This window comes from Anser brachyrhynchus (genome assembly GCF_964034855.1).
Source record: "Anser brachyrhynchus genome assembly, chromosome: 1".
In the NCBI taxonomy this organism is placed as follows: Eukaryota; Metazoa; Chordata; class Aves; order Anseriformes; family Anatidae; genus Anser; species Anser brachyrhynchus.
In genome coordinates, this window is record NC_137694.1 from 110,992,802 (window position 1) to 111,004,934 (window position 12,133).

Here is a 12,133-nt window from a genome sequence, read left to right on the forward strand (position 1 = left end):
TGAAAGAACCAGACTTTGAGCTACTAAGCCAAAAATGAATAAATATGTTCAGTGCAGCTGGAGGGCTTAACTAGTCCACTCTACTCTCACTAGCGTGGACACAAAGGCTATGTTGTTTAATTTATTTGGCATTCTTTTTGATGTAACAAGTAACAGCTTCAAATTAATTTTTAGTTAAATACATATTAATAAAATTCCTGATTTTAAAGGCAATGTAAAAAGTAGTTTTTAAATAAATTGCCAAAAAACAGGCCAGTGGTATAGGACCCAGAGATACCACACTTCACATGAGAAACAAGACATGGAATGGTAAACTAACTGCTTTTTCTCCCTGCCGGTAAGATCTTTTATCTTTAAAACACTTGAAACATTAGGTGGGAGAAGTTAGCTCAGTGCTATACAAGACATTACTCATAGAAGGGAGACCTGATTTTTAAAAACTGAAGTTACCTCTCTTCTTAAAAGCTCTGCAGGTGTTCTGCATACTTCAAGACAAGTACTTTAATGTACTTTAAGCTGTGATTTAATCATCAGCATAGGCATATGAAAGATCAGTTTGATTCTCTTTCTTTCTTGAGGTACCTATTGTGATTTCTCAGATGTGATTTAGCTTGATGAACTGCCCAGAGTTGGTTTTTTTGTGTTTTTTTTTCTTTTTTTTTTGTTGTTTTTTTTTGGTAAGAGTGACAAGGCAGTGAGCTGAGAGAGCTGACCTGCCTCACCCCACAGCTGTACGCTCATTAGTGCTGACAGGAAGGATGGCTGGGAACATCCTAACGAGGGCAGAGCACGTGGCAGTGCCAGCGTGATCTTCAGTCAAGCCCTTGAACCGCAGCCTTCATTTATCGAGTTCCCCCAAATGAACACGGTAGAGCATGCAGAGCATTTACCCAGAAGCTTTCTGAGGCTACAGTTCAGTAGCTTTTCCAGTTAACTTTCTTAGCCTGAAGCACTGGTGCTGTATATCCTCCCTGTATGCTGTTTCTGGGTGCCTATGCATTTCATTAGTTCTTCTGCGCAAACCTTTCAGCTTTGCAGAAAATAAAAAAAATGCAGTTTTTACAGAAATATTGCCCTTAATTACTCAGCTCAACCTTTACACTGCATATTGAATTTTAGAGACAAGGGGAGGAGAATTTGAAGACTACTCCAGGAAAAGCTGCCATGTTTACTGTATGTGGTTTCAATCAGTGACTGCTTCATATAAGATGCCCTGGCCTATTTACTAGAAAAGTGCAAGATGTATCTACAGTACTAATAGAGGGGGACTTACTCTAAGAGTCTAATCTCAGGTTTACTCAAATGTTATAGAGAAAAGCTAAAGGTTAATGTGTCAGTAATACACAGAAACACTGAAAATGCTACAGGGGAAGAAAGTTACAAGGAAAAAATAATTATTAAAATATCTACATGGTATATGCAGTGCATCTGAATTATACTACATTAATTTCTCTGTTGTTCCATCCTAAAAAAAAATGCATCACAGGCTCTCCTTTAAACCTTTTATATTTTTTCACTGCTGTTCTTGGAGCGGAACTGTTGCAATTTTTATTGGTATTTCTGTTATAAAACCTGTTTCTGAAAGAACAGATATCTCTTCTCTTAGTGTTCAATAAGATTAAAACCAGCATATAGTTTCAGGCTACACAGCTCTTTGGTTAAAGAAAAAAAGAGTTGATTCAGTTGGACTGGTTGAGTTCAGAAGCACTAATTTCTCCTCTTTGCCTTGGCTTTAGATGCATTTTATGTTACCTTGAGGCTCAAGAGCATTAGATGAATATACGCAAGCTTATGTTACACCAGGGCATGGCCATGTATGCATACACCTGGAAAATGAAGCTGATTACAAGCAATCTACCTTAGCCTCTGCAAAGGAAGGATGAATAACACTGGTAAAGCTCTTTATGTAAATATAAGAATAGTATCACACACCAAACATTCTTCAACAAAGATGAGAGCAATTTTTAACAGACTTTTTTTTCTTTTTTTTTTTTTTCCTACCAGCATAAATAGCTGTAGCAACTTAGGGCCACAGCTGTGATCCAAGCACAAACAGACGACCTTGCCAGCTCCAGCTGAATTCTTAGATGGAGTCAGAAAGGCAGTAAATACAGCATTGCAGATGGGCAGGGCAACTGGCACAAGCCTTAGGAAACATGAAAATGAAGGTCGTCGAGCATCTTACAACTTGAGAGACAAAGATCCCTGCAATGTTTAGGGATAAATCTACAATTCTATGATAAAGAAATCTCCCCTTACCTGAGACATCCTTTCACGATGCTTGGCTTCAAGTCTCTCCTTGGCTTTCTGGAAATGGGCATGTTCATTTTCATCCCCGGGTGTCTCCAAGTATTTGTCAACAGCATCAGGAGTGCTAGCAGCTGTGGTAGGGACTGAGGTAAAGTTTTGAGAGAGAGAAGGGTGGAAGAAGAAAAGCAGAATTTCTACTTTAGTACAGATAAAATTTAGTTGAACCAGGCAAGAAACATCTGTTCTAATTTTCATCACAATAAAATCATTCATGTAGCCTCAGAGGAGTATATTACATGCAGCAAATTCATAGAAATATACAAATAAATGAATAAACACATATATATTTTCCCCCTCTCCCTCCTGTGTTATAATCCAGGAGAAACTCTTCAGCACAAGCAGAGCAGTATTATTCAAACAGGTTAGAAACCACTGCCCAAGGAAAGAATTAGAAGGAAAAAAAAAGCTTGGCAATGACTAAAGTACATAGACCAGCAGAAAGCCCTTTGCAAACGACATGCTTTGTATATTAGTTTATCTTTTAAAAGCTGAATTGTAACACACAAGTGCCAATGCAAATACATTTTAAAGCACCTCTGGACCCCGTGGCACTTTAATAAAATACCTCAAATCCTTCCCTTAATGATAGTTTGGCCTCACAAATATTTACTTTATTTGTAACAATGTTGACTAATAAAACCCCTCATGGATGCTGGAAACAATCAGAAAGCATGCACTAATGACCAACCATTCCTGTCAGATAACTAGGCTGTACCTATGCACTGGTAGCAGGAAGAGGTGCGCTTGGTGTAATTCAAGGAACAATTCTTTAGCAGTAACATCCAGCGACTCCTAGATTAAGTAGTGTAACATTTCTGTGCTGGAGATGTAACAGCAATTAAAAAAAAAACCTCTAATTTTGTTCCAGCTACATTATCACTAAAATCTTCATTATCTAATTAGTTTCTTTTCCCTGGTCACAGTTTGTTCAACAGTTGCAAAGTTAATTTTAAAATTTTAACAAACAAATACTGTACACAGAGCTGCACAGGATTTCTTTAAAATCTAACGACTACATGTACAATAGTTTACTTACAGATGTGGTATGTTTTACTAGGAAGACTGACACAGGTAGAAAAAAAAACCCACAGGATTCCCTGCCTTCAAACGTTTCTCAAGTCTTCAACAGAAGCAAACTTCAGTCTGAAGATTAGGCTGAGCAATAACAACCAATATATATTTAAGACGACTCTCCTCAAAAAATGTTGAAATATAAACACTTTTATGTTGGCTGAATTATTGTTTTAATCATCAGTTAGAAGTTCAAGCTCTCCACGTATTAGTCCCAACGAATGCATCCTCAAATTTTAAGAAAAGCTTAAACCAAAATCCAACTTGTTCCTCAGATTTTATATTAGATGTCTAACACCAAATGCAAAACAAAACAAACAAGAGGATGAACACAAAGCCTTGGCTGCATTTGAGATATGTTCTGTGTAAAAGACATAGATGGGTTTAGGCTGCTGCTGATGGAAATTGCACAATGGATTTTTTATGTTAGTCACTGGAACAAAGGATAGGCCTTGCTAGTCCCAAAATATCTACAAGCAACCCCAAAAATCTAATGGAGAAGTCATAGGCAGTGCAAATTGCCACTCCTTCCACCATTTTCAGATGTTTCATAAATATTTAGTTGCAAGATTTGCATTTTGTCAACCTTTGTATTACTGAAGTATTGCAACAAACAAACAGGAGCAAATGAAGTTCCTGACAAGCCACAGAAGTTGCGGAAATAGAACATGACTCTCAGGCTACTCCTACAGCTTCAGACAATTTAAATTCTCTAATATATTATAAAAGCATAAAGATTTTATTTTGCTTTCAATTCTCAGTGTTAACAACTCATTTCCAATGATATGTGACTGCAATATTACTATTACACAGTTTCAAGTGTCAAACGAAGGAAAAGTAACTACACAAAGGGGTGAGGTATGGGCTCCCTAACTCTCATCCTCTGCCACATTCCCTCATGTATCTATACACACTGTCCACGTGTGTACAAATCGTAACCTTTTGTAGCTATCGGATGTACTATTGAGAAAGGGCAGACCTAGGAGCCTACTGTTCATACTTGCACGGAACGTCCAAATGGATTTTATTACGAAAACATTCAGACAGTAAAAACTTACAGGGCCATTAATGTCCTGCACAAGTGTAAGAAGAGGTTCTGCTGGGGTGCAGTGCTGCCAGCTGAATGGCTCTAACTATGTAAGCAAATTCCAAAACCAAAACATTCAAAGCTTGGACTGAGTGAAAACATTTCTATAATGCTCAAAATTATTTTAAAACATCTTTCCTTTTCAATCTCTCAAGCACCAAATTAATCCTTATTTTTTCTGAAGCTGCAGTTAAGAGTTACACAATTTAATTCCATTTACAAAATGAATGTAAAATCCTGCTTCAAACAGGGAGAAATTTAAGAGCTCTAGACCAGATTCCAGGGTCCTGTTTCCCGAAGCAGGTTAACCAAACATTCCTAGGGACGAGCTAGGCAAGCTTAAGGCGGCACTCTCCGTATTTGCCCACTGGAAGCTCAGGAACACCAGAGACAAATGTAAATACCCTTTTGCAATGTTTAACTAACCTTGCTGGATTTGCCTTCCATGACTCTCTTTCTTTCTCCCCAAACCTGGGTGAAATTTAACATTCACAATGTGGTGTGGCAGCAAGCTCCAGAGTTTCTTAGGGCCGTGCAAAGAAAACCCCCTTCTGCCTAAGCTGTTTTCTGGCTGCCTCTGCAGCACACAGCAGGTTTTGGGGAGAGTTCCAGCACGTTCTCCATCTTTCCCTGTCTTTTACAATTCCCAGCCCCGAACTTACGTCTGTACAAATGTGAGTGGAAAGAAGTGATGATCAAAATACCCGTCCAACAAATTATGCAAATTTAACCTTTAATTTACTGAACAGGGGGGAAAAGGTCACCAGAATTTGTAATGAGATCTGCTAAGCCACCTGTACATTTAAGGTCTGATTACCAAAAGCTGCTGTCTCACACACGTGGCCTCTCCAGCCCAGATTTCCTGACGACACGCTGGCTTCCCACTGGGACACTTACTGCCTGCTTCTAAACAGGTGACAATGCTGGGCGCTGAGAACGGGAAAGGCTGGTACTTCAGTGCTGGGTGCCAAGGATGCCTGACAATGCAGCCCCCTCCAAAAGCTGGTTATAGGATCAGCAAGTGCGTGCCTGGAGCACCAGCGGCCTAGCAAACAACCGCAGCTCCCCAGGGAAGCTCCTCTGCTTCAGAGCAAGAGCAGGCACTTTGGGGAAGCAAGGCTCACGAACAGCTGCTTGGAATTGCATCAACACTGGAAAATAAGAATTACTAGTTTCCTAGTGGGAGCCCAGAGAGCACAACCAAATCAAACAAAGACTGACTGCACGTTAAATGCAGCAGAGCTGGATGCCTGAGAGAGCCAGACTGCATTCAGGAATGCTGGAAGGGATGCGGGAAATATGCTGACACCCACCTGCAACGAGCTCCCTCAAGCTAACGCTGAGGATGCTAATGCTAATGAAAAGCGATACTGGCTAGGAGGAGAAAGCAATCACTCCTGACCTTCTGCAAAACACAAGAGTGAGATCGCTGGCCGAAGGCTGTATGTGGTTCTCCATTACGCACCCTGGCACATCCAGAGCCGGGCACCAAGCACCGCGCAGCGCCTCGCGCCTGTATACCACTGCTGGAGCGTGTGTGTGGATCTGTCACACGCGCAGGCGATGACTGCAGGGACCAACCTGCTAATACTGACCACATTTCAAACTGCAAACAGGGATAATGTTTAAATGCTTAAAAACCAAAAAAGATGTAATTTTCATTAAAAGGAAGTTCAGCATGAATGCTTAGGAAAATACTAAAAGGTAAGATGAAACGATCACATACAGTTTCGTCTTCTGCTCATATTCTGGAGCAGTTACTTTATGAGCAGTTAGCCATCTACGTAATTTGAAATCACAAGTATTTCTCTGACATAAAATATCCAGTTCTTAAGAACACAAAGCCCTGCAAGATTTTGCTCCCTGTATTTATAAAGCCTGCAAATGATTATGTGAGAAGTTCCCCATCTCTTTTTTAAAAATTGTAATTATCTATAGTATGTTTAAAAGCCTTGCGATTCCAACGTAACAATAACTGGCAGCCCACCGCCCCAAAAGAGACTTACAAAAATACTGGGCCTCCCTTCTTCTGCAATAAAGGAGAAACATTTAAAAATATCTTTATAGCTGTTGGCATAAAACCTACCATTTCCATTCCAGTACATTTAGGAGTTTTATTTCTATGGATGTGTTGCATGTTTTCTCATAGTAAATTGGGAACATTTGGTCAGACATCAGTTACGTGTAAGGATTCCTTAAAAATCTGCAGCTTGATGTCAGTTTTTGACCACATGGGCTCTTTGAAGGAGGTTTCATTTTCCATGCATTGTCTGTTTTATAGTGTAACTTATTCTAGTACTGCATGAAGACTGATCGAAAAGCACGTGTTGACAGCTGTGGAAGAAATGGCTATCAGATAACATTTCCTTCATACTTGCACTCATTTTACCTGCCAATTCCCAAACTTTTTTTTTTTTTTTTATTACACTTACAAGTACTAACATTCCTGGAGACAAAGGTTCAATAACAAAGCCAAATTAGCCTCTACACTATATGTTCATTAACAATCACTAATATCAGAAGAAAGACCAGGAAAAAAAAAAAAAGGCAACTACATCTTCCCCCAGATTCTGTGTTTTGTATATATATACTGTTTATACTTTTACTGTATTTACTTTTGTATATATACTGTTCTGTATAAAAATAAATAATCCACATCAGCATCTCCGGTGAAAGAAAAAACAATCACTCACCATGCTCATATAAAGTGAAAGGGTTGGCAGATGCCCCCTTCCTGAATGACGGTGGCTGCTGCATGCAAGACAGGAAGCCATTTGTACCGAGAGCATTACCTGACTACACCGTGGGATTCAGTGCATGCATTCATTGCTTCTGCATTCCACGTATGTAGCTGCCTCACTAATGAAGGATTAAGATCAAAGCTTTCAGTTGTTGACTAAGATCACAACTAATTATAGTACTTCTGACAGTCACAAGTGCTTACGGAGTATCTTTAGCAGGAAGGGTTTCTATTGTGAAATGAACAGTTTTACAAGACAGTATACTAATTCTTTCGCGAATAAGCTACTCCTCTTACAGCAGGGTAGCAACACCCACAAACAGACTGAACAACATCGAAGGAAAACACTGATTACCTTTTTATTACACAACAGACAAATTACTGGCTGAACGATACCGGACAAATGAAGGCTGGCTGAAGGTTTATATACAATATAAGCAAATTATCATTATTGTATATGTAGGGAAAAGGATGTATCAGGATGAGTTTTGTGGAGTTATGCTTAGTTAATACAATTTAATTACTTGGAGAAAAGCACATGAGAAACTAGTATGCTTTTTGGTACCGAGATCAATACTGGGGCATGGAGCAGTAAGTGTATTTCTATACTATACATAAATTATAACCTACTGAATTATAAATATGGACAATTATTGTCCTCTTAGCACTTTAAGCTGGAGGACCAGCAGGTAAACTGTTACACTTTTCCACTTCTAATTACTTCATACATTATTTCACCAAGATCACTTCCTGAATCCTGTCTAAAATTAAAGCAAGAAAAAAGGCAAGGACAGAGTTCCTCCTACAAAGAAGGGAGGAATGAAGTGTGAGAATGAAAACCAGACATGCCCCCAACTTTAGTATTTTACCCAGGAGTGGCAGGTTGTTGTTGATGTTTGTTTCTTATCATGATTTTTGGGAGAGAAGTACACAGCAGTGCTGTGCTTCAAGTGTTTGTGTCACCCCTGGACTGGTGGGAGGCGGAACTTGCAGCACTGGCACTTGGTTATCACTGGCCTCTCAGATAATTCTTTCCTACAAAAACCCTTTCCTATATTTTTGTCTCCACCTTCTCCATTTCAGGCACTTTCTGGCAGTCCCAAGTCCCAAATCTAAAATTTAGCTTTTCACTTTTAAGCTATGAGACAGCCTCCTCTCTAAATCCAGAAATTCCTGCAATCACATCTATAATGCTACCAGGTGCCTCAACAACCTACTTACATGAATTGTAAGAGACACAACCATAACCCAAGGTCTGAGAGGGAGCATTCTGAAGCCTGGATAAGAGCTTCTGGATGCTTATACAAACCATTTCAATATCCTCCATCACCAATCTTCACAATTGCTCGATACTTTAAGGTTAAGTTCTGAGAGCCACATCTTTTGCCTTGCGACTCATCAGCACATCTCCCTGCTTGGAAGCTAATTGCAGAGTGAACTGTGCTGATTATGTTCAGAGCATGGAATTCCTGTCCTTCAGGAATTCCTGCCACTCAACTCCAGGTGCCCACTTTTTAATTTTCAGCAGAGATGTTCCATAATACAAACTCCCATTAAGATCTTCACTGACATTAAGGCCCATCCTTTTCAACTACATATTCATCACTCAGCCTGATCACAACTACTCCACTAGGTTTTATTTATCTCGTACATTTGCTTTCTCGTCATGTTTTGAGGATTATCTTTAAGACACTCCAGAAGCCTTTGGACGTAAGCATTCTTCATAAAAACTAAGGAATTCTGACTACAATAGTGGGGAATCAGAAGACACAAAACAGGCTAACAGACTGGAGAGAAAGAAATGTATTCTGCTGTCAGAAAAATATATATGCACCTTGGTACTGAATTAAAAAAAGCACTCTGTAATAGTAATAGTTGTATGCCCAGGGATCACATTTCAAACAGTATAAAGGACCAGCAGTTCTCAGACTTTACTTCTTCTGCTTCCTTTTCAGGATGTCTTTTCCAAAATTCTGTTAAATTAGATGAATGTTCCTGAAGTGGATTAGAAAGCATGTTGTTTAAAAACGTCTACTAGTTAAATTAAAAGAGATTCCAGGCAGACGTGACATGAAGAGAGTTAACACATGAAAGAGTAGCCGATCCCACCCAGTGTTCCAGAGGGATGCTCCTTCCTTTCTTAATAGTTGGGTCTTCTCATTGTTCTTATTACCCATCAAGGCTAAGCTACTTTGTCATCAAAGACTGAGTATCATTTCTGTAATACTTCATAATTTGCATTACTACTCAAAGAATAAATACAAGTCAATTTAACAAATTTGGCCTGAAAATGCAATTAACTGTCTCAGGGTGGAAAAATCACATCATGTTTAAAAGTTATACTCCCTTTTGAACTTTACTTTGCAAAGACTGCTCCTATCTTTCATTGACCTGTTACAATTTTATTTAAATAACGATGGTATCCAAACAACAGGCAGCTTGAAAGACAGTTTAATGAAGTCCTTCATGGAGACTTCTCAGAGAGAAAAAAATATCATAGTCATATTGTGTCTTATCTATTACCTTAACTACGGTTGATACTTGCCACTAGGGAATTTAAACTAGGTTTAAATTAAACTTTCTCATATTAGAGTCCTTCTGCATAAGAACTTCAAGATACATTTCCTATCCATGCACAGATACAACTTGGCATTCATCCTTTCATTGCATCTCCATGACTGCAACTTCCTTTTCACCAGCCCTGACAAATGCAATTTTGTGTTGCTCATATCTATTCAACACTCATCTCAGTCATTAATTGCTCAGATCGCTTCCCTGCTTTGTGTTCTTTGATTCATTTCTTTTCTTCCATCTTGTGCAAAATAATGAGCTTGTGTCAACTTTCAACGTATCTTCAGGTCTATTCTCTCTTTCTCCCCTTCATATCACCCGTGATTACCCTCACTCAATAGTGAGGTCTGATTCTCACTCCCTGAGAGCCAAGAACTCCAGCTTCCAACAGCTAGTTAAATCCCATTAGGCAGTGGCTGAAATTTTGAAATGAGGACCCGTCCCATTTTGCTACCTCTTCTGCCTGGAAGGAGGTCCCCAGAGCAAACAGTCTCTTGACGGCCTCTCAAACATCTTTGCAAAACACTGCTACAAGGTCATTCTCTTCTGATTTGTCACCATAAATTTGAGTACTTATCAGGAAAAAAAGCATGCAATTATTCATGTTACATCAAATCATAATGCTGCGAATAAACACAACACAGAAGTATTCTCCTGAACATGCCTTCTGCCGTGGTTGTAACCAAGAGATAGCAAGTTCCACGGAGTACAAAAGAAAACACAAACAAACAAACAAACAAACAGTTTAGACACATTTACAATATTTTTCTTTTGAACACTAAACTTTATCCAATTGCTCTTTTAAAAAGGCACAGCCCAACGCTGGCTCCACAGATGGTTCAAGGCTGAAATATAATTATAAATTTGTATAGATGAAGAAAGTGGTAACAGGAATTAATCACTTCCATTCCCTAAAGGTGGTAGTCAAAATTTACAATTTAAATAGATATTGGAATTCATCCATTTATAGCTCCTAGGCACTAAATGACAAATGTCAGGCACTCACAATAAACTGCAAAAAATATGTTTTTCTTAAGATTTCATCTACACTATTTGAAATTGGCCTCATCTTCATCAAGATGCACGATTCAGTGCAGTTTTCATGCCAGAGAAAATAAAACACAGCAGATACAGGCAATTCATGCTGGAGATGGTGGGAAAGGGACACATTTATGTGAAGTCTTGAGAAGTAATGCCCCCTTTACTGCTAATTTGGGAAGCAGTAAGACAATTGAATACAAAGAAGCTTTATGATAAAGCAACAGGTTGTCATAGCGTGACTGGCATAGTGTAATTGCAATCATTTCTTTTTGTTTTTTTAGTCATTCAAATAAAAAACTTCATACTCATTATGTGAAATGCTCTCTTGCAATAGCACTACTTACAAAGGTATGGATTTTTAGAATTTGAAATGTTAGCTCTACACTTCTGTATTTTAAGTTATATCTCCAGTAGTGCTGTGACAAATTAGTATTGCAGCTAGTTGCTGTGATGAATATTTTCCAGCACTAAGTGCGTTGTCGGAAGGACACATTCCTGGCACGAAGCAACTTACAAGCTCTACTGCTTTTATAGGCCTAGGCCTGCCAGCTACTCCATAAACCTCAAGAACAGCGAAAGGGCAGTATCATCTAGTTCAGAAGAATGTGCTTTACATGTGGCCTGCTTTCTGTCTTAAGCCCCATACCTGACCTCAAAGCTCGAGTGATCTCTGAAGTTGTACAGATAAAACAAGCAATCACCTGGTAAATAAGACAGAGGATTAGAACATCCTTCCTAACTAACAATTGGGTATATTTTACCACTCTGCTTACTCAAATGCCCTGCAGCTCTCTAATGCCTTATCACTTACAACATGCTCTGGAAGTCGGCATGCAAGTTTAGCTGCCAAAGCATTTTACTTCCTGTTAATTAGAGAGATGTCAAGATCCTGAACAAGTAGCAAATGGATAAAGGAAATTACCGACAACAGGAAATGATTGGGATATCATCTTATATGTCTCTGCTGTTGAAGGGTGCAAACTGTTATACACACTACCTAGGAAAAGAAATTAAACTGGAGATGAAAAGTGTTAGAGGTCATGTATTCTTCCCTCACTTAAGAGCATGAACTGCAAAAACATTAAGACTGGTCTCATTTATTATCACGGACAGACTGATACTAGTCAGAAGTCAAGGTGAAGTTAGCCTATATGAAGAGCAGTAAGAGTGGATCCTTCATATTGGTCTTAATCTTGCGCATAATTATTTTAATATTTAGTGTGACATTTTATGTATATTATTAAATTGTAGCTTTTAGTGTCTTTCATACTTTCCGCTTGAAATTGAAATAAAGTATTTGTCACTTACCAACC

The 12,133-nt window shown here is 38.8% G+C and overlaps 1 protein-coding gene across 4 annotated transcripts in view; it reads right to left on the reverse strand.

Annotated features, from left to right (window-relative positions):
• Positions 1-12,133, reverse strand: part of APP (amyloid beta precursor protein) — a 244,534-nt gene that overhangs the window by 93,880 nt on the left and 138,521 nt on the right. For all 4 annotated transcript variants that reach the window (XM_080573113.1, XM_080573114.1, XM_080573112.1 and 1 more), the window contains one exon: positions 2,260-2,393. In XM_080573113.1, coding sequence (XP_080429239.1) covers positions 2,260-2,393 — 134 coding nt within the window. The remainder of the gene's footprint in view (positions 1-2,259; positions 2,394-12,133) is intronic.